Source organism: Callorhinus ursinus, unplaced genomic scaffold, assembly GCF_003265705.2.
Source record: "Callorhinus ursinus isolate GAN/ISIS: 27379988/994484 unplaced genomic scaffold, GSC_fseal_2.0 scaffold10, whole genome shotgun sequence".
NCBI classification, from domain to species: domain Eukaryota; kingdom Metazoa; phylum Chordata; class Mammalia; order Carnivora; family Otariidae; genus Callorhinus; species Callorhinus ursinus.
Genome location: NW_027397072.1, coordinates 7,654,317 through 7,680,559, shown reverse-complemented (window position 1 = coordinate 7,680,559; position 26,243 = coordinate 7,654,317). Strand labels below are relative to the sequence as shown.

Below are 26,243 nucleotides of genomic sequence, written 5' to 3'. Positions count from 1 at the left end.
CTGTTTTCAGAATTAACCCTGATGAAGTGGGTAGAAAACTATATCGGAATAAACCCTACTGTAGTTATTTGGTCTAACTATATGAAATTATAAATTACAAAGCATTTATAACATAGGATGACTTGAAAGAAACCAGTTTCACAAACCCCCAGACTACCACCATGGGTACCATCTGGTCTCTCATGTTTTTGTATTTTTAAATCCTAAAATACTTTTCAGGGTCAGCCTGTATTGATCTAGAGGGCATTCTTTGCTGGCTTGCCCCAAACACTGGTTTGAACAGCAAAGGCTCCTTTATAAATCTTTCCTTGGTGACTTCAGTCCACATTGATCTTTCTACCTTCTCTTTTTGCCCTTAATGTCACTTATGATCACATCGTCCTATCATTTCATGTTTACTCATTCCACATATGCATAAAACCCTCTCTCCAACTAGGCTGGATCTCTTAGCACCTGGTTTCCAATAATGGGCACTAAGCAAGTGTGCAATAACCACTTGTTGCTAAATAACTGGCTTTTTTTTTAAGATTTTATTTATTTATTTTGACAGAGAGAGAGACAGAGAGAGAGGGAACACAAGCAGGGGGAGTGGGAGAGGGGGAAGCCGGCTTCCTGCCCAGCAGAGAGCCCAAAGCGGGGCTCGATCCCAGGACCCCGGGACCACGACCAGAGCCAAAGGCAGACGCCTAATGACTAAGCCACCCAGGTGCCCCCAAATAACTGGCTTTTTAAAGAATTCCTGAAATGGCTTCAACCAGATGAACCAACATGAAATTCACACAACAGCAGGGATACTGTGGTACTCTGGAGGGGCAGCAAAGTCCAAGTGTGGTCCCTGGACCAGAAGTCTCAGTGTCACCTGGGAACTTGCTAGAAATGCCCTCCTCCAGACATACTGAATCAGAAACTAGAATGAGGTTCAGTAATCTTGTTTTAACCAACCTTTCAGGTGATTCTAGTACACTTTCAAGGTTGAAAACCACTGGTTTAATATATTACTCCCCAAAGCGCATTCTGGAACTCAAGTCCTGATCAATGCTACATATATATATATACACACTAAAGGATTTTGTTCTCAAATTGTTTTTTGTTTTTACTTTTTTTTAAAGATTTATTTATTTATTTATTTGACAGAGAGAGAGAGCACAAGCAGGGGGAGCGGCAGGCAGAGGGAGAGGGAGAAGCAGGCTCCCCACTGAGCAGGGAGCCCGATGCGGGGCTCGAGTCCAGGACCCAGGGATCATGACCTGAGCCGAAGGCAGCCACTTAACCATCTGAGCCACCCAGAGGCCCCTTGTTCTCAAATTGTGAATACTGCATACTACACATCCCCTTGGAAATCAAAGAAGCACATTAACACATAAAAGACACCAAGTAGTCTGCAAAGTTATTTGTTTTACTTTATTTAACCCAATCTCTCCTAAATATCTGAAGATTAAAACCTTTTTGATTTTCTTTTGGTTGTACTGCTTATTTATATCCCGTAGAACACACTTTGATAATTAATGGTCTAATAAAAGGATTAAAGCAAAAACATCAGAAAAAATGATTCTTCCAGGAGCTAGTGTCATTATTGATAACCCTACTTTTCTCCTTAGTTTCACTCCACATCTTATTGTGCTTCAAACAAAATGTAAGGCTAACATCTAGACACGAACGGACTTACCTTTAATTCTGGGCCTACTCCAAGGGTCTTTAAGGCTTCTGCTTGTTGATAAAGTATCTGCTGAAAACCTTCACACACATACCAATCCCAGCCTTTCTCTAAATGACAAATAACATGGTTCAGACATTTGCACTCCTATTTACTACATGCTACTACAGAGTTACAACTGTGTTTTACACATCACAGCTGGGATTGTTTTGTATTCCTGAAGAGGGTTTCCATCCTTATACTCCCGTTTCCAATCCGGCAAATATGTACACAGATGCTAAAGCTAAACCCCATTTTTATTTTTCAGATTTTAAATATTTTAAATTCTCTACAATTTTTCTGAAATATTAATGTAGGGCAGAAAAATGAATAGTCACCATGTTAAAAAATGAAGTAAGTTTTAAAAGTATGTACTGAACAATGAAATGTATTGTACTGGACAGTACTCAGCAGAACCCTAAAGGAAAGAGTGCTCAGTACTCAGCCTCTGCTTCTCCCCTTCTCTGTTCGAACTCACAGAGAAAGGGAACGATGAGTATTTAGAGAATGAATGAACAAAAGCCAAGATGTGATGGTCCAGGAGTGCAGGAAAGAGCAACAAGAACATACAGAGAAAACAAACTGTTTGATGGCATTCTGCTTTTCTGGAAATAGTTCTAGGCTACAGGGAGACATTGGAAGCAAGGAAATTAATACTTACTGAGCCCCGCCTAGGCATCAAGTATGTACTAGGTATTTTAAGTAAGTTCTTTTCTTTAATCCTCAAAATAACCCTAAGAGACTGTGAAGAAATATGCCACCACCACAGACAGAGCTACGTGCTAAAAGAGAACTAGAAGGTAAAGAAAATGTTAAAATCTGTTAAGAGCCTAATGTTTTACTCCTCCCTGCTGGATAAATATTACAACTCTTTGAAAAACATGTTATCAGCACCTTTTACACTTAGCTTATGAAGTCTGTTACTAGGACCCCAAGATCCCCCTCCCCTGCAGAATGTCACAGGACTCCTAGTCCTCACCCTGCTGACTACCTCAATTTCTTGGATTATATATAAGTAAAAGAGAAAGCCTCTAATTCTGATGCATTCTGAAGTTGAGCAAGTTTAAACTCTTCAAACTGTACCTGTGCGCACTCTTCTTCCAGAACATGGCTCCTATAAACTGGTAAAGTCGTATTTTGAATTCAGAGTTTCTGTTTTATGTGACAAATGGTATTACATTTTCATTTTACAGATGAAGAAACTATGCAGGGTCAAAGAAGTTGAATATAAGACACCTGACAGCTAATTTGAAGCATCTAAATTTACTGTAGCAATTTAAGTTGAAACTATACATTTTAGTTACCTAAGTCAAATCCAAATTAATCAAGTTTTACTCTAATAAAATTTAGTTAAAAAGTAACCAGCTTCTAGCCTAATAAAAATAGTCACCATTAAAGGTTAAACAGAAACACAAGTTACCATTTAGGCATTCTCTCTGTTACTCAACTAAGAATATCAATGTATTTCATAGAGATATTTCACTAACACTTATATATCTGTATTTCATGTGTGTGCGTCCTTAAAGCTACCTCACCTACAAGGATCCACCACTATCTTTAGCCTGGTTTCAAACTGGAGAATCTGGCCCTAGGTAGTCACAGAAATAAAAAGCATCAGTTAGACTTTACCTCAGAATCTTCTCAATAATGGTTAATTATATGTACTCACTGGACTAATGAGGTAGATTACCTTTCAAAGCACACCCATGCTGAGATTATTTTAAGGAAAATAATTTTCCTATTTTAAAAGGGTGTGTTCAAAATTCAATGTGAGAAATAGATTTCTAAAAGTTGAACATCACGTTGAACTTGCCTAACCTGACAGTTCCATACATGAACCATTTCAGAAAGTAAGCGTTTTTCTTTAAAAGCACAGAAAATCATATTCTGAATAGAGGACATAGAACAGAGAAACATATGCCGACAGATAAGAAGGAATACACTCCATTATGATTTTTTTGTATAATAGTTGCTCCACTGGAAAAGCAACTCACAACCATAAGCAGGATAAAAACAGGATATGCTTAAAGACATTTACTTCCAATTTTACCATCAACGATTACCCACTTTAATTCTACTCTGGATGACCTGTCTACAACTCTGGCAACCTCTCGAGAATCTACTTAAGATTTCACTGCACATCCCTAAGCACACACGAAGAAAGGGCTTACCAAGTTTTCTTTTTCTTTTAAGTCCCCGGCTGATGGCTTGTATTTTAGTATTAGGGATAGCCCCAGTGTTTATGACTTCCTTAGATCTCTGCAGGAGACAGATAGACCATTAAAAAGATAGTTTTACATCTCCCAAAAGGTTTTTCCAAGCATGCTCTGGGAAGTACAGTGAACCAAACTGTGAGTGCCAGGACCAAGGACAGTAACATTTTGGGAAAATTATATCAACTGTAACATTTTGGTTAACTTTTACGTTGTTTTTTCATTCAGAATTTTTCACGATTCAAAACAGTACCTGGAACACAGTAAACACTAAACAATAGTCTGGAAAATGAATAAACTTTTATTTTAAGTCACTTTCTAATTTTTTCAAATGAAACCTAACGGTAAAGTCAAATTTGTTCCCTTTTTCCTCCATCCAAACACACTCCGGAATTAGGAGAACTGTATGTATTGTAACCAGCAATCACTATGCTACATACAGATTCGTTTCATCCTGCTTTTCTATGTATTTGAATAATGCAGTTTTCATTTCTGAAACTATAAAAGTACTACTTTTTATTTTTAATCAAACCTACACAATTTTAGAATGACTCAATAACGAGTACAATTCATCCCATAGTCTTCAACTCCAAGTGCTCTCAAGGGCTGGTACCTAAGATTCTGCCTTTCTCACAACCAAAATAAAAGAATTAAGTCTTAATGAGGGAAGAGAGGTGAAGATTTTTAACCAACAGGCAACATTTATATATTTCCCTAAACTTAGAGATTGGAATGAAGTTTATCTTCAGCCTTCATTAAGAGTAAAAGAAATATCTTTAACAATAGGATTTGGGGAATGTATTTCCTCTAGTCATAGAAACCACATCCGAAGCCATTCTGGTGGGCTGGGTTGGCCACACTGAAAACATAAGACACATCAGAATACATACCAAAGCAGTTACCCTACAAAGACAGGTACAATGTAGAAAGAGTAGGCAGGGATAAAAAGGCTTAAAATCTGGACTAAATGAAATGTGAAATAACTAAAAGCTAGAAAAAGCTAAATATCTAAAACTGGATCTATAATTAATTAAATTACTAAATGGTTATATTGTGGGATATATATACAGGCAATTAAAACTGTCCACAAATGTTTAGAATAACACAGGAAAATATTTAATTAAGACAGAAGATTCAAAAGTGCTCACCCACATCCCCTTTCCCTTCCATACATAGCAAAAAAGAGTTTAAAAGGAAGTGATTAAAATGTTGTATATTGAGATTACTGGTGATTTTATTTTTATTATTATTTTTAAAGATTTTATTTGACTGAGAGAGAGAAAACACAAGCAGGGGGAGTGACAAAGAGAGAGGGAGAAGGAGACTCCCCACTGAACAGGGAGCCCGATGCGGGGCTCGATCCCAGGACCCCAGGCTCATGACCCGAGCCAAAGGCAGACACTTAACCCACTTAGCCACCCAGGTGCCCCAAGATGACTCGTGATTTGAGCTCTCATCTTCATTAATTTCTAAATTTTCTACAATAAATCTGATGTTATAATCCTAAAAATCTATTGAACTCACAAAATTCTAGCCTACACCTTTATGAAATACCTACAAGAACATCTATTGTCTAAATTGGCCAGATTTAAGACCTGAAAAGGGTTTTCCTGTTTAAAATACACCAATGTAACACTCTTGTTCTTTTACTAATTCAAAAGGCCGTTTTCCAGATTATAGCGAGTATCCATAGCTTGAAAATTACAAACAGGCTAAGAGCTGGAGGGCAATGAGGGTGCAGAAAAATAGGGAAAGTTGCACCATGACCTCTACTCTTCATAGCTAGAACTACATCCCACTGGCCCTCCTCCACCCACTGGATATCAACATTGCCACACTACAGCACCACAAACCAGGCAGCATGGATCACATCATATCCTATGTGAAGAACACGCCTGGGGTACCATAAAGCCAAGAATAACCACTGAAGTTGTACAATACACAGCTCTGCCTATCATATGGGAAGGCACTGAGTTAGGTTCTTGGCCTATATATAGATGCTGCCCATCTTCAGGAATGCTACATTCTTGGGGCACCTGGGTGGTGTAGTTGGTTAAGCGTCACAGTCTTGGTTTCAGCTCAGGTCATGATCTTGGGATCGTGAGATCAAGCCCGGCACCAGGCTCTGCGTTCAGCTCGGAGTCTGCTAGAGATTCTCTCCCTCTGCCCCTCCCCCTGTTCGAATTCTCTCTCTCTCTCAATAAAATAAATAAATCTTTAAAAAAAGAAAGAATGCTACATTCTTGACAAGTTACTCTATACAGGTTGTCTTTCAAATGTGGAACTAGGTAATGTAGTGGTATTAGGATCTTTCAAGTTAAAATGACTGCAGTAGACTTTATCAGACAGAATTAAATAGGAACATTATCAAAGACAGAAATAAAAGAGGCAATTAGTTAATGTAGTTTAATTTCCACAAAAATAGCATGCTGACTTCATCTACTAATGGCAAATAGTCCAATTAGACACAATCATCCTTTGCTGTGTTTACATTTGCACTGCTGCTGCAAAAACAATCCTGGGTAAAACTGTTAGTGCCTCACATGCATCAAAGCACAGAGGATCAAACTGCATGTGTTTAAAGTGCACACGTTGGGGCGCCTGGGGGGCTCAGTCGGTTGAGTGGTCTGATTCTTGATTTCAGCTCAGGTCACGATCTCAGGGTCATGGGATCGAGTCACAAGTCAGGCTCCACACTCAGCGAGAAGTCTGCTTAAGATTCTCTCCCTCTGCCCCTCCCCACACTCATGTTCACACATGCTCTCTCCCTCTCTCCCTAAAATAAATAAATCAATCTTAAAAAAAAAAACAAGCGTAGGGGCACCTGAGTGGCTCAGTCAGTTAAGCATCTGTCTTCGGCTCAGGTCATGGTTCCAGGGTCCTGGGATCCAGCATCGGGCTCCCTGCTCAGCAAGGAGTCTGCTTCTGCCTCTCCCTCTGCACTCCCCCCCCACCACCACCATGCTCTCTCTCTTGCATGTACATGCACTCTCTCTCAAATAAATAAATAAAATCTTTAAAAAAAATAAAAAACAAAGTGTATGAGTTGATGTATATACATATGCATATACATCTATGTGTATCTATCTATCTATCTATATACATATATATACATCTTTACGAAACCATCACCATAATCAAGATAATGAAATATCCACCACCCACAAAATTTCACTGAGCTAGCATTTTTTTAATATTCTGTGACTTAAGTGGGAAGCAGGGAGAAGAACTTCAGCTGCATACTGAAGAACAATGATTGTTTCAAAAAAAAAGCTCTGTGTGAGCAACAAGGTGAATTAGCCACTTTCCTCAAAGGAAATTTTTTTTGTAGTTGTTTTATACATATTTTGCTCAAGTTTCTAGTTGATTAAAGTAGGAAGGTAAATCTGGTTCCTGTTACTCCATCTTGGCCAAAAGCTGAAGTCTACACAGTTACTTTCATCTGTCCCAAATTTGCCTTTCTTAAGTCTATATGGTAAATGTTAATACTTGTTCCTTCCTGGCTCTGTAGACTTTGAGCAAATCTTTTTCCAGAGAGGAGTCCTGGCATGTTCAGCCTGTCCAGTAGCAGACTGTCCACAGCCTTGATTATTTTGGTTATACTGTCCTGAATGTGTGGTAAATGGAACAGGACCTCGCACTCCCAGTGTGAAGGGGGCCTCACTGACCAAGGTTACACACAAGACAGTATGACAAGCTCTAGTGTAAGAGGCAGGTGTAATGGGGTCAAATGACCACTGCAGTCAGAAGACTCAGGTTCACAGCCTGGCTCAACACCTTATACCTGTGTGACTTTGGCAAGCTCCCTCAAACTCGTAAGCCCTACTTGCCCCATCGATGGATAGGCATAAAAGTATATCTCACAGGTGGTTATGAGGAGAAAATGAAATAAGGAATAAGAAAACACTTTGTAATCTCTAAGGTACTGTACAAGATAAAATGACAGTGAAGTATATTTCCAATACTCCCAATAGTCCTCAATCTTTCTAACATTCCATCTCCCAAACCTCTAAGCTACCACAATATATTAAAAACTCTTACATGAGTATTAACTAATAAAAAGAAATGCCTCACCTTCTAAGTACAATTTTAATTATTTTCCCTTATACTACACAGTCGGAATCATGAAATTATTTACAAATGTGGCCCAACATCATTTCAAAAACCCATCCTAAATCTAAATTACTCATTCCTTAGCTCACGTGTAAGTACTTGAAGACTACTTACATTCTTGGAATTTGGGCATTGCAGGAGTGACAAAAATACATTATTTGGGAACGATGCCACATATCAGGCTAAAACTGTAATTTTTAAAACACTAGCAGATTCATAAATGATATATGTTACTTACCTCTGTAACGTTGTGGCAAGAAGTACAATAATATTTGCCTTCATCAGTAAGACCCCAAGAGACAGCAGCACACTGAGTGCATCTTTCTTTAAACTCTTTCTATAGGAGAAGATAGAACAGGTGTTACTATCAAGCCATATTCAATACATTGCACCTAAACCCTGCAGTTCTACCTAAAGCGTTCCCTGCAATTTACCCTACAGATAAAAAAAACCATAGAAAATAAAAAATGTATCAGAGAGATTAACTATACACAAAGAGAAGAACAGTTCAGTCTTCTGAATAGTTGGAAATGGAATTAAATGATTAAAAAAGTTTCTAAAATACGCTGTGTTTGAGGGGGAAAAAAAAGTTGAAAAGGTGGTAGGGGTAAAATGGAAAAAAATGGTTGAGTTAATAAGACTCCCGGGAAGTGCCCTGAGGAAAAAAAGAGGACAAGATTTAAGTAAAGACTTTAAAAATAAAAATTGCATACCATGTGGAACTTTCTCAATGACACTAAAAACACATACCACAAAAGAATCAGATTTTTATGGGGGCTGTTCCAAGTTTCGATTTATTCATTCAGCAATATAAGGAGAATTACCTATGTATGCATGAGGCACTTAACTAGGTGCCGGGGATTCAGTGGTGGGCAAAACAGACATCCCTACTCACAGCAAATGCAGGTTAATGGTGAGATATAATTATTAATTTCATTAACTTAGCATGTACAGACGTTAGCCATCCATCATTCGATAGACATTTATTGAGCATCTATAATGAGCAAGGCCTTCTATCACCGTACATTGATGGGCACTAAACTACTGGTCCCGAACTCTCTGGTCTTCGACCTTATCGTTGATCTAATCGCCCAATATTCCTTTAATACGGCCAAAGAATGCAGCATTTTATGTAGTATGTCAAAAATGAACGCCGTATTTTCAACAAGTCGGTAAAGTTTGCAATGACCCCGTACTGATAACTAGCATTACCCTGGAGTGGCCCAAACCCTAATTTGGATCCCCAGTGAGACGGGCGGGGATGCGGGGTGGGTACTCAGGAGCCAGCGGGCTCCAACCCCGGCCCTCCCACGCCCACCCTGGCATCAAAGGGAACTTGTGGGTGGCCCGGCCGAGAGGGGATGGGCCATGTGGGTGGCCAGCCCATAAAACCCACAACTCCATCCCCCTCCTGAAACACACCGACATGGACTAACGCCCCGCCCTCCCTTCACCCACAACCTCGCCCAGCCAGAAACTCCAGTCTCTCTCCCCAAAATGCTCGCGCACCCGGCCCGCCAGCCCCATCCCTTTCCCCGCCCCGCAGCCTTCTGCCCGCCCTCCTCCGGCCAGTGGCGCCCCCACAGCCAGTCGGCGTCCTCCGGCCCCTGCGCTCGGCCTCACTCCCCTCCCGTCCCGCCGCGGGGCCCGCAGGGCGCCCGGCTCCCTCACCGCCTCCTCCAGGTCCATAACGGCGCCCTCGCTGCTGCCGCCGCCGCCCCCCCCCCCGCCGGCCCGTCACCCGGGCAGCGAGGGCAGCTTCCGGGAGCGCCGGAGGAGCCGACCGGGCGGAAACCGAGACCGCGGCTTTGGATTCCGGGCGCCTGGAGCCGCGAGTTCGTCTCCGCTCGCTACGGGAGGGAAGCTCCGCACCCCCTGCAGCCCCCTCCCAGACTTCATTCCTTCCCCAGTCGAGGTAACTGGAGCCGAGCTCGGGAAGAAACTGGGCGCCCCTACTGCTGAGCTGATTCGGTCCGGCTCGGCTCGATGCGGGACCGTCTTCCCCCTGCATGCTGCCGGGGGGGCGGGGGCGGGGGCGGGGGCGGCCCACCCTCCCCAGCGTGGACGCGGGCGCTCCCGGGTCCGCTCCGTTCTGGCTTTCACTGGCACGGGAGAGGCATGGGGTTCTGGAGGAAAGAACACGGCTGTTGAGGTAGAGCCGGGGGCATTCTGCTCCCTGTGCCTCAGTTTCCTCCTCTGTAAGAATCAGATACTACTAGTATTAGGTGAGGATTTTACTTGGAAGCTATTGGGTGAGTTACACGACCTGACTTAGGTTTGGCAGACCAGTCTGACCCTTGTGGGGAGAAGAGACTGAGGGGGGCGAGGGCAGGAGACAAGTCAGGAGACTAGGAAAATAATCCAGACAAGATCCAGTGGTAAGTTGAACCAGGTAAAAGCACTAGAGACAGTGAGAAATACAGAGGTTCTAGAAATACAGATCGTGAAGGTAGAGCCGTAAGGATAACTTGATGGACAGGAAGTGGGCGGTAGGAGAAAGAAAAGAGTCAAGGGTGACTTCCAAGATTTTTGACCTGAGCTCTGGAAGGGTGAAGTTATCACTGAGTGGGGCAGGCTGTGGGTGGAACCGTTTGGGAGTCGGGTAGAGGAGGAACTAAGAGTTTGACTTTGGACCTGTTAGACATGCTGGTAAGACCTCCAGGTAGGATGAGAAGACAATTTGATATTGGAGTCTAGCGTTCTCAAGTGAATTCTGGACTGGAGATAACACACTTGGGAGTTCTCTCTGTCTAGATGGTATTTAAAGTCATGGACTAGATGAGAATAGAGAACGACTGGCTCTCTATTCACTTACTCCTTATTTACTTGTCAATTCATTTATGTCACAAAATTATTAAACACCCACTGTATGCCAGGCACTGTGCCAGCAGTTGGGAAATGAGAGATAAAGAGTCCCAGCCTTCAAGAGACCCCCAGTCCAGTGGAGCAGTCTCATTATTTTATCATGGCACTAGACAAACGTTCTGTCCATTTGTGTCGCCCCCGTCATTTGCCAGGCTTGGCTCTGTGCAACTTCAGACTCTTTCTGAAAAACTTTCCCTTATCTTTACTGCATTAAGGACTGTCCCAAGAAAAGCTTGATCATAACCCTTTTATTTTCTAGATCAGCCCTGATTTCAAATGTTGAAATATTAGAACAGGAAGGGGTGGTACTGAATGTGCAACTGAGGAGTTAATGTACTGAACTAAAATACAAGATCAGGAAAGTTTGTCTTTGTCTTTTTGTTTCTTGCTATATATCCAGGGCCTGGAACAGTTCTTAGCTCACAGGATGTGATCAATCAATATTTGTTGAAGAGATGAATGACTTTGTAAGATTTTCATGTATATGCAAAAGAGTTGAAACAGTTGACAGACCTTGATTTGAGACTTTGGACATGTGGTGACACAGAAATGAGTCACAGATTTTTCCAGCCATTCTTTCAGAGAAAATTGAGTGTTTTGAGCAAAGTCAGCCCTTTGGAAGAAAATGTTTTCTTAGACTATAAGACTTCTCTGTTAAAACCCTTAGAGGAGGGGTTTAACAGAGAAGCTTTAATATGCAGGTCTTAAATCTCTGGCTCAGGTGTCATTTTTGCTTATCAGATTGGCACAGATTTTTTTTTTCGTCTAATGGAAATGATCAGTGGCGGAAGTGCTCAGTGAGCTGTATTCTGCCTTATGCTGCAGGTGAGCTTGAGGTATATTTCTTTCTTTTTTTAAATTTCATTTATCCATTTGAGAAAGAGAGAGAGAGAGCATGAGCGGGGGAGGGCAGAGGGAGAGGGAGAAGCAGACCCCCCCCACTGAGCAGGGGGCTCCAGGACCCAGAGATCACAACCTGAGGTAAAGCAGACGCTTAACCATCTGAGCCACCCAGGCACCCTGTGGGTAAATTTCTGGAAAACAGTTGAGCTACATAGAGGTGGTATGGTGGAGCAACATTGAGGTAACCCCAAGAAGAGGAAACAGGGAAATAAAATTAGAACAGAGATAATAAACCTTTAAAGGAACTGAGGAGTTGAGCAGTCTGGGCCAATATTTTATTGAACACCTTGATTGAACATATTAACATATCTAAAGAATGTGTATATCAGAAAGAGATATGTTTAGCCCTTCTAGCCTAATAAGGGTGGACTTAAATCCTAGCAAGGACCCCAGCTCCGCTTTTATGCACAAGCAGCTACTATACCCAAGTTTCCACATAAGTGACAGACACAGAAGCCAACACTAACCATTTCTCAATTCTGTAATAGAGCCAGTAACTCTAGGCCAATAAATTTGAAATTTTGATGAGATGGACAAATTCCTAGAAAAATACAAGTTACTGAAAGGTATATAGAAGAAATAGAAAATCTGAACAATTCTATATTTATTTAAGAAATAGATTCTATGTATAAAAAAACCTCACTAAGAAAACCCCAATTTCATATGAGTTAAAGATGGTAAATTCTACCAAATGTTTCAGAAAGAAATAGTACACATCGTACACATTTTTTTTTAAGATTTTATTTATTTTTTGACGAGAGAGATAGCAAGAGAGGGCACACAAGCAGGGGGACCGGGGGAGGGAGAAGCAGGCTCCTGCTGAGCAGGGAGCCCAATGGAGGACTTGATCCCAGGACCCTGGGATCATGATCTGAGCCCAAGGCAGGCACCCAACGACTGAGCCACCCAGGCGCCCTGTACACAGACTTCTAAATAATGGGAAAAGTGAGTGCATTTACCAGCACATCTTATGAGGCTAGCATAACCTTGACATCAAATCGTGGCAAGGATATATGAAGAAAAGTAAAAATTAAAGTCCGTTCTGTCTCAGAAACAGATGTAAAAATTCCAAACAAAATATCAGCAAATTGAACGCATGTCCTTTGTTATATTGAGCAATGTATATAAATAGGTTAATAAATCAAAACCAAGTTGGGTTTATTCTAGAAATCTAAAGTTGGTTTAACATTAGAAAATATATAAGTCAAACAGTAGTGCAAGAATGGACCAAAAGATCAATGGAACAGAATAGAAAGTCCAAAAACTGAGCCAAAAACATGTAAGATAAACTGATTTACAACAAAGGTGCTACTAAAATTCAGTGGGGAAAGTATAGTGTTTCAATAAATGATTCTGGATCAGTTGCACATTCATATGAAAAAAATATTGACCCCTACATCACACCATATAAAAAATTAATTTGAAACAGATCACAATCCCACATATAGTAAGTAAAGCAGAAAAAAAATCAGAAAATATCTTTCTGAATTGAGATAGGACAGATTTCCTGAGGAGCACAATCCTAAAAGCACTATTCATGAAAGAAAAGATTGTTACATTGGACTTCATTAAAATTAAGAACTTTAGTTCATCAAAATTGTTAAGGCAACCCACAGACTGAGAAAAGGTATTTACAAGGTATTTATATCCACTACAAATCAATAAAAAAAAATTAAAAAGTAGGCAAAAGACTTTAACAACTATTTCACAAAAGAGGATAGTTAAAAGACCAATGAATACATGAAAAGCTGCTCAACATCATGACTCATCAGAAAAATGCAAATTAAACCCACAGTGAGATGCTACAACACATCCACTGGGATGGCTAAAGTTAAAAAGATACGAAGGTTTGGCAAAAACATGGATACACTCAGTCTCTTCTACATTGCTGATGGGAGTGAAAATTGGCAGAAATATTTTGGAAAATTGGAAGTAATGCTAACTGTAGGCTAATTATGACTCAGCAATTCTACCCTTAGATATATGCCCAAGAGAAATTAGTACATATGTTCGCCAAAAGATATGTACAAATATTTTCATTAAACTTTCTTTATAACGGCCCCAAATTACAACCAACCAAAAGTCCATCAATGGGAGAATCAATAGCAAGTTGTGATAGTCATACCATGGAATCCTATACAGTAATGAGAAAGAATGAATACTTAGTATAGGCAACAACATAGATGAATCTCACAAAATCATGATGTGCAAAAGAAGCCTGTGGTGGATTTAAAGTAGACTTATGTTCTTTGCCACTCTTCCCGTTGAAAGATGCTGTCCATCTCCCTGCCCCTTGAATCGGCCATGGTCTTGTGGCCAGCTTTCAGCAACAGAATTCTGAGTCAGTGGTGTTATATAACTTCTAAGCAGTGTCTTTGCAGCTTTTGCTTTTCCTCAGATGTGCTGTCCTGAAAGCCAGCGGCAAGAAGTCCAACTCCCTTGAGACGGCCATGCTGTGAGGAAGCCCAAGCACGCCATGTGTACGAGCGAGGCGACACAGAGGACTGAGGTGTCAGACACGTGAGTGAAACCTTCTTGGATCTCCCAGCCTAGCCCGGTCACTAGCTACACGCAGCCCTCGCCCCATGCCGGGTAGGACAGAAAACCACCCAGCCAAGTCCTGCCCAAATTCATGACTGACAGAATTCCAAGTCAACAAAATGGTTATTTTTTCTAAGCCACACTAAATTCTGACATACCTTGTTATTATAATAGTAGTTTGTTACAAAGTAATAGGTAAGCCACAGAAATTGGTTATCGGAGTAGAATGTTATGTAACAAAACCCTAAAATATGTCCCCAGAGCTAATCCTATCCAAATGCCTCTTCCTCTAGATAGTACACTCTCAGAAAAGAATTTTGAACATATATCCCCATTATATAGATACGTATTTTTGTATAAATTATACACACGCAGGACTGTTCTAATGATGTATATTATAGGACACTCATAAATATCAAAATAAGCTAAAAATATAAATTATTAATTAAATAACCTCCGTTCCAATGAAAATATTAGTACTATTGTAATTAATCTTGTCTTAACACTATGTGATACAGAGATCTGTAGTTCTTGTCCTAAATTTAGTTTACTTTAATACTCCTTTTTATGGTGATCATAGCAGAAAAAGATACCTCACAAAGATAAAGAAGACCAAGTACTTTCATACCAATGGAAACGTTTGTAAACATTCTTTCTCCAAATGTAGCCTCCATAGCACATATGTCTTCCAAAAAAGTGATTACTTTTTCATTCCTTACACAAAGGAGTGCCTAGCAGGTGCCAGACACTGTTTTAGGGACAGGGAATAAAGCAACGAACAAAAACAATCTCTACCTCATGAAGCTTACATTCTAGCTGGTAGAGTCACATAATGAATGCATAATTAAGTCATTATAAAATATGTCAGGTGGCAAAAAACTTCCATGAGGAAAAAGAAGGCAGAATATGAAAATAGAATAGACGGGAGGAAAGGTTGGAGGTGGGAGTTGCTATTTTATTTTATTTTAAGATTTATTTATTTATTTTAGAGGGAGGGGAGGTTCAGAGGGAGAGGGAGAGAAATCCCCAAGCAGACTCCCTGCTGAGTGCGGAGGCTGACACGGGGCTCGATCCTAGGACCCCGAGATCATGACCTGAGCTGAAATCAAGAGTCAGACACCCAACCAACTGAGCCACACAGGCATGCTGGGAGTTGCTGTTTTAGACAGAGTGGTCTGGGAAGGCTTCTCAAATAAAAGTGATATTTGAGAGGAGATTTAAAAGAAGCAGGGGACTGAGCCATGCAAATAGGTGGGGGATCAGCACTGCAGGTGCAAAGACCTTGAGACAGTGAAGTGGCCCTGAGAAAGCAAGGAGGTGTGTGATAGAGGCCATGAGGTCAGAGAGGCAGCCAGGCCAGATGAGGGATAAGGTCTTGGGGATAATAGGAAGGACATCAGGTTTTATTCTCAGTGAGATGGAAGGCAGAAGAGTGACAGCAGCTGACTCATATTTTAGAAGGGTCCCTCTGGGGACAGTGGAAAGTAGGGGGGATCAGGAAGGAATAGGGGATGTAGGGAGCACGGGAGAGCAGGGAGATCACTTAGGAGGCCACTGAAGTGGCCTACATGTGGGCTGAGGGCAGAGCGAGGGTGTAGACACTGAGGAGAAACAGTCAACCTCTGGACAGATTTCAAAGTCACAGTCTTCCTGATGGATCGGATGTGGGGGGTGAGAGAGAAGACAGTGAAGGTTACTGCAAAGTTCTGGGTCTGAACGTGCATGAGAATGCAGTTTCCGTTTGTGGAGACCAGGGAGACACGTGTGGGCTTATGATAGAGTGGAGGAAAGAATCAAGAGTTTGCTGGGATGTTTAAAAGTTAGCAATGCCTACTCAGTATCCAAGTGGGGACGTTGACCATGCTGTTGAGTAGGTGAGTTTGATGTTTGGTGGAAAGCTAACGACTGGAAGTAGGAATCTGCGAATCAGGGGCTGCATAAAATCATCAAGGATGTGTGGATAGAAAAGTCCAAGGACCGAGACCCGGCCACTCCAACATATTTAAGTAGGGAGCAAGAAGGAAGCTGAGAATGAATGCCCAAGAAGCAGAAGAGAACCAGGAGAATGTGGTATCCTGGAAGCCAAGCAAAGAAAGTGTGTCCAAAAGGTGGGGCCATCAGCTTCCTCAAAAGTTCCTGAGAATTGCAAGATGAAGACCAGGATGTGAGCATCAGATTTGGACATGGGGTCATCACTGCCCTTGACAAATGTGGTTTCCGTGTTTGGGATGAAGGGCAGAAGAAGAGTGTAGACCACTCTTGTGAGGGATTTCATCGTAGACAGAAGCAGGGGTGCCATCGCTGGGAGACAACGTAAAGTCAAGGCAGACTTTTGTTTGTCTGGTTTTATTTCTTTGCTTGCTTGTTTCAGATTTGGGAAGACAGGGAATGATTTTAGGGGCTATCAGTGAGCTGGGAAGGGATGGGTCCGCAGCTCAGGCAGAGGGATTGGCCGGAGCATAGACAATTCAGCTGTGACAGGACGGTACCACAGCTGTGGTACAGGCCTGGTGGGGACGTGAGGAAAGGGCTCTTCTGACTGCTTCTGGTGAAATGGGAAGGAGGTCATGAGCTGAGTGTGAGAGTCAGGAGGGTTGCTCGAGGTCCAAGGAGAGGTCAGAGGTGTAATACCTCTGGGGAATGGGAGAGTTAAATCAGAAAAATCAGAAATCTACTAAATTGTCAGGCACCTTTAGGGCCCCCCTGGACATCTGAGATCGTAAATCCGAAGATAAGGCCAGTCAACACACCCAGCCATTCAACTGCTCACTTTGTTGAAACAGCCCCTTTACCCCGAAGGGACAAATTAAGTATATTCACAATTTCAAAAAGACCTGCCAGGCAGTACTACTGACAACCACTTGTCATTGCAGGAATACTTGCCTTTTTGTTTCACGAGAAAAAAGATAACTCATCTGTAAGTCTGACAGGTCTTTTAAGTATTTTGCCACGAGATAGACAACAGCCTTCTATGTGGAACAAAAGATGTTTATGGGTATTCGGCTCATTACAGGTTACGGTAAGGATCCCATGACATCTGAAAGGCCCCGTGTTTATAAAATCAGCTGCATCCAGGGCATTCCACAGTCACGCGTGCCCCTCTGCCTGTAGCCTCCGCTGCCATTCGCTGCTGGGGAAGGAGGCGGCGGGCGAATCTCCCTGGTCGTCTGTAGCCTCATCCCAGAGCTCTTCTGTCATTCTAGTCAAAGTGGGTCTAGTCAGTGAGTCCATGGACATGGTATCTCCAAGTAGCTCTTTTTTTTTTTTTTAAACAGTTTTCAGGTTTGTCTCTGCTTTTTTTTTTTTTAAGATATTTATTTATTTATTTATTTATTTATTTATTTATTTGACACAGAGACAGAGAGAGAGCACAAGCTGGGGAACCAGTGGAGGGAGAAGGAGAAGCAGGCTCCCTGCTGAGCAGAGAGTCCGATGCGGGGCTTGATCCCAGGACCCCGAGATCATGACCTGAGCCAAAGGCAGGAGCTTAACCGACTGAGCCACCCAGGTGCCCCTCCAAGTAGCTCTTGTATAAAAGATACGATTTACTGTGGAGAACATATGTTCTCTGATGCATCTTCCCAGGAATGGCCCCTCAGAAGCAGTCCTTCCCATGTTCCATGACTGAAATGGAACCCAGTGACTACCACAAGCAGGGACTTGTTAGAAATATCTATATTTTATCCTGCTGGATAGCAAAACTTCACATTGCAAACCTGTGATATAACACTCGTTTTCTTCTAAATTTTCAGCAGTTTCTGCATCTCTTAACAGAATTTGCAGCAGTATTTGTCATCTGCTCTTTCAGCCATATCATGGCAGAATGATAGAAAACAGATAAATATAAAATACAACTTTAGGGAGTCATTCATGCTTTAAAGCCAGGTAGGTATGTAGGGTGACTGGGGTGGGGTGAAGTGAACAGAATTTGTATAGGGTCATGAGGAAGACTTCCCTGAAGAAGGGCCAGTAGAGCCAAGATGGGAATGTGAGAGCCATGCAGGAATGTGGGGAAATGTATCCCAGGGAGAGTGAAAAGGCCCTGAGGCTGCACTAGGCTTGGTGTGTTTGAGAAACAAAAGGAAGCCAGCGTGGCCAGGATAATGGGTAAGAGGTAGAGCTGTGGGCCTCAGGGTGAGAGCACTGGGCAGGGCCCTGACTGCCCGGAGGTCCCCTGGCCCCACAGGACTGATACCAGCCAGTACATCCATGGTCTGTCCCATGCATTATACCAGCTGTCCCCGGTAGATCCCACCTCCTGGCTACCATCATTGGCCCCCACAGGGGAAGTGGGAAGGGAGAAGGGGGACCTCATGGATCAATGGGGGGGGGGCAGTCAGCAGGCCATGGCTGCCTTGTACTTCCCACTTAACCGGTGCCAGCCTGTAAAGATGATAGCCTTAATGGAGTTTTGGCTCAGAGAGGGCTGGGGGAGCAGACAAGTGGGGGGCCCACACAAGTACTAGCCAGGCATTTGGGGCTTTGTTGGCATAGCAGTACTCCCTCCACAGGAAGGAGGCTGCAAGGAAGGAAGAGCCCGAGGTTTCCAGAGTGCAGCTCCCACTTTTCACCATTCATACTCAATTTCACTTCCAGTGAAGGGCATCCCTTTGTCAAAACCCACCACAGGCCTTCTAGTCAAGGGCATTAACAACAGGGTTTTCCTAGTAAAGTGAGAGCTAATGCATATCTAGCATTTTCTGAGCCAGGCACCATTCTAAACTTGTTAACTCACCATGAGCCCCATTTTCCAGACAAGAAAACTAAAACAAAGGTTATCTAAAATTTGTGTAAGCGTCTGAGCCAGGAGTCAAAACTGAGTAGCCTAGTAGAGCGCGCAGTTTTGGCAGCCATTCTCTGAGCCTCTCAGGAAGGATCGGGCTCAACATCATTAGACATGGGGCTCCACAAAAGGTTTTGTGACTTAGCCAATAATAAGATGTTGAATATGGAAGAACCTCAGATGATACTGTAAGGATCAGAAAATATTTTAATATAATTGTTCTTGGTTGAATAGCAGCTGAGAGACAATTCATTACCACAAACAATATTGTTATTGAGAGAAATTCTCTAATTTTGAGACTACAAGTTAACCTAGTGGCTACTGATTTATTGGGGAAGTTTTTGGAAAAGTTGCATGCATTTCCCTCTGTCAAATCATATCTCCAATAGGGACATTATTTAATTTGTAAGACTATATCAAAAGATCACACCAATAATTTCTGAAAACGAACAAATGACCTAGAAATTATTAGACTGATTTGGTGAATGCTCTGTTGTAACTTATTTTGTTGGCAGTTTTATTCTTTTTTTAAAGATTTATTTATTTGGGTGCCTGGGTGGCTCAGTTGGTTAAGCAACTGCCTTCGGCTCAGGTCATGATCCTGGAGTCCCAGGATCGAGTCCCGCATCGGGCTCCCTGCTTAGTGGGGAGTCTGCTTCTCCCTCTGACCATACCCCCTCTTGTGCTCTCTCTCTTTCACTCTCTCTCTCAAATAAAATTTTTTAAAAAGATTTATTTATTTATTTATTTCAGGGTTGGTGGGGAAGGGGCAGAGGGAGAGGGAGAGACAAAATCTCAATTAGACTCCACACCCAGCACAGAGCCCCACACGGGGCTTGATCTCATAACACTGAGATCATGACCTGAGCCGAAATCAAGAGTTGATTACTTAACCCACTGAGCTACCCAGGTGCCCCGCAGTTTTATTCTATAAACAGATTTAGTTTGGGTTATTTAGAGAATAAAAGGGAATACATTTTAAATTTCCATTTATATAGACTCTTATACATGAATATATTATTGAATATGGGTGTTTTGAATATTCCTTCTGAGGCCATGGTTAGGCATTTCAATTTAATTCTAAGTGTGCTGAGAAGTCATTGAAGGATTTTGAACACAAGAGCGGCATGGTCTAATTTACACTTTGAAGTATTGTTCAGGTCTCTGTGGGGAATGGACCAAGGAGGAGAAGAAGGAATGAAAATGACTCACTGGGAGGACCAGTACTTAGTTTTGTGGGCAAGGAGAAATAGATATACTTTGAAGGTGGAGCCAACAATGGACTGGGTGTAGTTGTGAGAAAAAGAGAGAAATCGAAGATGGCGTGGTAAGGTCATGGTGGAGCCCTTCACTGGGATGGTTATGGGCAGGTTAGGGGGTGAGATCTAGATTTGGGCGATGTTAGGTTTGATATGACTGTAAGAAATACAAGAGGAGATACTGAATAGGAAGTCGCACAAATGAGTCTGGAATTCAGGGGAGGTGTTCTGGCTGGAGATGTGAATTTGGGAGCTGTGGTATAAACATGAGATTTAAAGCCCAGGACTAAATGGAGACACCTAGGGAGTGTAGATCATAGATGAGGGGAAAGGGACCAGGGCTGAGATGAGGGCATTGTAACAGGTAGAAGTCAGAACAGAACAATCCAGCAAAGATGGTAGAAGGAGAGAACCAGTGAAGGGCGGTAACCAGAGCCACATGAATAGTGTTTCAAGAAAGAAAAAAATGTCAAATGCCATTAAGAGTTGGGTGAGCTTAGCCCAGGACCCAGCAAGATAGTTGTCATGGACAAGATGATTTCGGTCAAGTAGGAAGGGTGGAAGTTTGATTGGCATGGGCTCAAGGCAGAATGGGAGGAAGCAGTAGACAGTGAAGACAAGGCCCATGGGAATTTTGCTGAAAGGAAGATTAAAGAGTTGGTCAACCCTGTAGGAAGACACAGTGGGGTTAAATAGGGAAGTTGCAACATGTTTGTGTGCTCGTGGAAAAGAAATATTGGCTAGTAGGAGAAAGAGGGGAGATTACAGGCAAAGTCCAAGCAAAGCCCTTGAGTGGGTGAGAGGGACAGATCTGGCCCCTGATGAGCCTGAGGGGCTGCATTATTCTGTCCTGACCAGGCCATGGGAATTCCAGGAATGTGACCACCACTCCGCCAGGCAGGGGCCCTGGTGGCCACATTAGAGCTGGTCCCACTGCCTTCTCCTGACTTCCTGATGCTGCCAGCATCCCAGGGCTTGGAACCCAGCACACCTCAGCTAAAAGTTTAGTAACGGAGGTTCTACTAAGTGTGGGAATAACTAAATACTATTTCAAGGAGGCAAAAGAGCAGAGACTCTGCAATAAGGAGAGTAGATTTGAATCCTGGCCCTGATAACATTTGGGGTAGCTACGTGACCTGCACAGGTCACTTCTCCGGGGCCCAGTTTTCTCACCTGCAGTGTGGGGATAATAACTTCCACAAAACACCTTCTGAGATTGTAAGGTACAAATGAGGTGATAGATGTTCAAAGGCTTTGTCAAAGCTCCGTGAACTGGAAAGTGAGAATGAATGCCGTAAGTTGTCATGAGGCTAAATTTACTAGAGCATTCCCCCCATTTATCTCACTGAACAGGCACAGCCGGTGGAAGAGGCATTTCTAAGGACACATTCCCGGGCCATGCCTCTCTGTGGGCTTAATTTTCATAAGTAGACTTTTAAGGTTTTTTTTTTTTCAATAAAATTAAGAGCAAGTCTTTGGCTTGCTCCTTGCCAGAGCCTCCAAATTTCATTACAGACGTTAAGTGTATCACTTGAAGATCATCGGTTGAAAGATCATCATAGGTTGAAAGGGAGGGGAGACATATTATTAACTTCAAAGCTTTCTTGGAACCTATTAAATGTTAATCACAAAGCACAGGGATGTTCCTGAAAGCAAACACCATCCGGACACTTCTCAGATGCATGAGACTTCGTCCTTGGGCTCCCATCAACATTTCTGCTGAAGGGGCGCCTGGGTGGCTCAGTTGGTTAAGCGACTGCCTTTGGCTCAGGTCATGATCCTGGAGTCCCGGGATCGAGTCCCGCATCGGGCTCCCCACTCAGCGGGGAGTCTGCTTCTCCCCCTAACCCTCCCCCCCTCATTTTCCCTCTCTCTCCCTCTCCCCTCTCTTCAAATAAATAAAAAAAAATTTAAAAAAAAAAAAAAACATTTTTGCTGAAGGGAAGAGAGACTCTAGTACATCCCCTCCCAGTGAATGGACCTTCTGGGTGTTCCCAGGCCTGCTTGTGGCCTGGTCTGTTCACAGCTGAAGCTGAAATCTTTTGTGGTTTGCCTAGTGCTGGGAAGAAGGCTGGAGGAATGAGTAGTTGCTGGGCACATTGTGTGTCAGGCACGGCACCAGGCCCATTACACAGGTCATCTCAGCATTGAACTGGGAGGCAATTATTCTCTTCTCATCAAACAGGAAGAAAAACTGAGCCTCAGGAGGTCAGGTCAGGTGGTGCGGCCAGGGGGGGGGGGGGGGGGGGCAGGAGGGCTCCAAAGAGTCCGCTCTCCCTGCTCCCAGAGTAAGTGCTTCGTAAAGGTTTCTTTAGTGAATGAGCAGATGGATGAATAAAGTCCTCTGGATCCAAAATCGCCTTGTCATAAAGGACATCAACCGCCAGAAGGCACGGCCCCAATTAAACAGAAGCAAAACAACCTTCTAAGATTGTGTGAGGTACTCCCGAGTTTGCCTTAAATAACTCAGGAGTTTCCCAGACTCTTGAGTGATAAGATCTCAGGCAAGTTGCAGAACCTGTTGGGGGCTGGTTTCTCCATTTCTAGTCGGGAGGTGCTCCTCTCCATGCTCCTCCCTCCCTTTCAGGAAGCAGACTCAGCAGAGCCACAGGACTTGTAGCTCCGGCTACGGGCTATAAAATCCTTGAAAGAGGAGTCCTGGCTGGTGACCATCCTGTGGCCAGGACTACCTACATAACTCATGGGGCCCTGCACAAAATGCAAGTGGCACCCCTGGTTCAAAAATTAATAAAAATTTTCAGGCCAGAGCAGCAGACTATTAAAGCTCAGGACCTTTCTGAGTATAGGGTCCTGTGTGACTGTATAGGCTCCACACCCACGAAGCCAGCCTTTACCTGTAGCCCTTGATTTGGGAGAAGGGGAGAAGAAATCTTAGAAGGGGGTTGGATGGAGGGGGCTCCTGGGTAGCTCAGTGGGTTCAGTGTCAGAGTCCTGATTTTGGCTCAGGTCATGATCTCAGGGTTGTGAGATCAAGCACCATGTCTGGGCCCCACACTGGCTGTGGAGCCTGCTTAAGATCCTCTCTCTCCCTCTACCCCTTCCCAACCCCCCAAAAAGAAGGGGATTGGTGGGACATCATGAAAGCACCAAAAATAGGACAAATTAAATAGTTACGGAGGGACATCTGGGTGGCTCAGTCCGTTAAGCTTCTGACTCTTGGTTTCAGTTCAGGTCATGACCTCAGGGTCCTGAGATCGAGCCCCGAGTTGGGCTCCCTGCTCAGCAGGGAGTCTGCTGCCCCTCTCTCTTTCTCCCTCAGCCCCTCCCCCCACTTATGCACACACTCTTGTCTCTAAAAATGAATAAATAAATCTTTTTAAAAAATGGCCATGGAGATCAGGTTCTGATCTCTTGAAACATACAATTCCAGGATATAAAGTTTCTGAAATTCATCTAGAACAATTCTTCCATTTTATGGCTGAGGAAGTTGAGATCCAGACAGAAGCAGTGACTTGGGGAATCATGGGGTCCCACAAAGAAGGCAACCCCTCTCTGAATCTCAGTCTCCTTATTACTGAAACAACACAGGGCAGGCTGAATAATGCATTATTTCCTATTTCCAGCAAAATAACAATCACATAAAAGCGTCAAGTCCACAAGGACCAAGGAAATGGAAGGAGGAGGTGATGGCAATTGAAGAGGAATTGGAGAGTGGGCAGGTGGGGCAGGAGGAAGCACAGTCTGGGAACTGGAGAATTGAGTGAAAATCTGAATACTGCTCTTAAATTCCTTTCCAGAATGTCGGTAGCAAGTTTTACATCTCCCCAGGCAGGAAATGAGAGTCTTCTCTGGTGTAAATTCCAGAAACGACCATTTGGGATTCTTCATAGTGGGTTTGAACTCTGTCCTATTAGGCGGAAGCCCTAGGGCCCACATCTGGCTTATGTGCAAAGAGCTTTCTAGGCTCCTGAGAGCTGATGGCCAAGCACCTCCGGACATGGGAAAAGGCTTCTAACTTGAAAGGCAGAAAACAAGTGGAAAAAAGAATTGGGAGAAATCAGACAGCTTCAAAATAAAAACTAAATATAAAAAATAAATTCAGAGAACATTCCAGAGCAAAAAGATGAAAAAGATGGAAAATAGCAGAGAAAAGATAAAGCAAGAAAAGAAGTCTACAGGATTGAAAGCCATCTGCTAGAAATGCCAGATAGAGAGCCAAGGGGAAAAAATTATCAAGGAAATAATATAAGGAAATTTCTCAGAACTAAAACCTATGTTTCCAACTCAAAAGGGCTAGCATAAGGAATGAAAAAGTCCCAGAGTCAGGTCCATCACTGTGAACTTTTCAAATACCAGGGATACAGAGAAGATGCTGTAAACTTCTAGGGAGGAAAAGAAAATCAGAATCCATTGACCTCTCCGCACTGGACTGTAGTGGACAAGAGACTGATGACTTCAGTGTCCTGATCTGCACCCTACACCTCTGTATTCAGCCAAACCATCCATCAGGTAAGGGTAAAATATTTCAGGCATGCAAGAACTAATATCATTTCCTTCCCTTGTACCCTTTCCTTGTATGTTTAGTGGACTACTAGAGGTGATGATCCAATAAAGAAGGGAGTAAACCAAGGTGGGAACCCACAGAATGGAGGAAGCAAGGGATCTACAGCGTAAGAGGCAATGTGAGTCCCTATGATGATGGTGAATGGAAATTTCCAGACGACATCTGTATAATGTCCAGTCTAAATTGAAGAACATGGAAGGAAGGCTCTGAAAGGAAGGTCTCCGAGAGTAAGATGCATATGACATATTGGAGATTATGGAAAACATTGATAGAATTGAAGTAGACTTTGTTAGAACATGAGGAAAAATTAATGATGCATAGAAAATCAGGCACATGGGAAGAAAAGGAGGAAATGGGTAACTCCAGTAAAAGTGAAGGACTGGATAAGAAATTTGGTATGAACATAGTGTTAATGTGGTTCTCTAGTAAATGCCATTTGTGCAGTCATGAGCAAGTATATATACTGACTATCGATGTAACATTGTTTTGTAACTATGTTGGGGGGTAGGGAATGGGAAGTAGGGAGGTATAGGAGACTCAGTCCTTATTTATCATTGTAGGAACTCAGTATAGTATCTCAAAATGTAAAATAATGCATTAAATATGGATAGCTCCAGTCCCATGGTTTTTTTAAAATTTTTTTATTGTTATGTTAATCGCCATATATTACATAATTTGTTTTGGTGTAGTGTTCCATGATTCATTGTTTGTTCATAACACCCAGTGCTCCATGCTCCAGTCCCATGGTTTTAAATACCATCTATAAGACTTCCAAGTTTAAGAAGGTGAGGAGAAGACATTCCTACTTCTTTTTCTCTCAAAAATTACCTCAAAACAACGAAGAAAATAAACAGAAATACAAACTCTATCCTTGATGTTAGAAGACACTGCAATTCTGAACCATTACATGTGAAGCTAAGTGGCTAGAAGAATGACAAATGACAAAAAAAAGTGAATAAAGATGAACCCAAATGCCAGTAGAAGTATAATTTATTTACAATAAAATTCACAATTTTAAGTGTACATGATGAGTTTTGGCATATATATCTACTACCAAAAAATATGATTTAGAACATTGCAGTCAGGGGCGCCTGGGTGGCTCAGTTGGTTAAGCGACTGCCTTCGGCTCAGGTCATGATCCTGGAGTCCCGGGATCGAGTCCCACATCGGGCTCCCTGCTCGGCGGGGAGTCTGCTTCTCCCTCTGACCCTCTTCCCTCTCATACTCTCTATCTCTCATTCTCTCTCTCTAATAAATAAATAAAATCTTTAAAAAAAAAAAAGAACATTGCTGTCAGTTCCTATCTCTAAGCCCCAAACCCCTAGCAAACACTGATCTGCTATCATCA

At 42.7% G+C, this 26,243-nt stretch overlaps 1 protein-coding gene and 1 long non-coding RNA gene across 6 annotated transcripts in view; one reads left to right on the top strand and one right to left on the bottom strand.

The window, feature by feature from the left end:
• Positions 1-9,742, bottom strand: part of TAF1B (TATA-box binding protein associated factor, RNA polymerase I subunit B) — a 66,921-nt gene extending 57,179 nt beyond the window's left edge. For all 3 annotated transcript variants that reach the window (XM_025867725.2, XM_073896983.1, XM_073896981.1), the window contains exons 1-4: positions 9,691-9,742; positions 8,258-8,356; positions 3,865-3,952; positions 1,667-1,764 (exon numbers count right to left, since the gene is read on the bottom strand). In XM_025867725.2, the coding sequence (XP_025723510.1) occupies positions 1,667-1,764; positions 3,865-3,952; positions 8,258-8,356; positions 9,691-9,708 (303 nt within the window). In that variant the 5' untranslated portion in view covers positions 9,709-9,742. The remainder of the gene's footprint in view (positions 1-1,666; positions 1,765-3,864; positions 3,953-8,257; positions 8,357-9,690) is intronic.
• A 23-nt stretch (positions 9,743-9,765) lies between these two features.
• Positions 9,766-25,972, top strand: LOC141373546 (uncharacterized). 3 transcript variants are annotated; one of them, XR_012379619.1, is made up of 3 exons: positions 9,766-9,934; positions 14,186-14,307; positions 24,916-25,972. It is a non-coding gene; the product is annotated as an uncharacterized lncRNA (long non-coding RNA). The 3 variants fall into 3 exon arrangements; XR_012379620.1 differs by having other exon boundaries at positions 24,688-25,972; XR_012379621.1 differs by having other exon boundaries at positions 14,169-14,307.
• Positions 25,973-26,243: the final 271 nt, after the last annotated feature.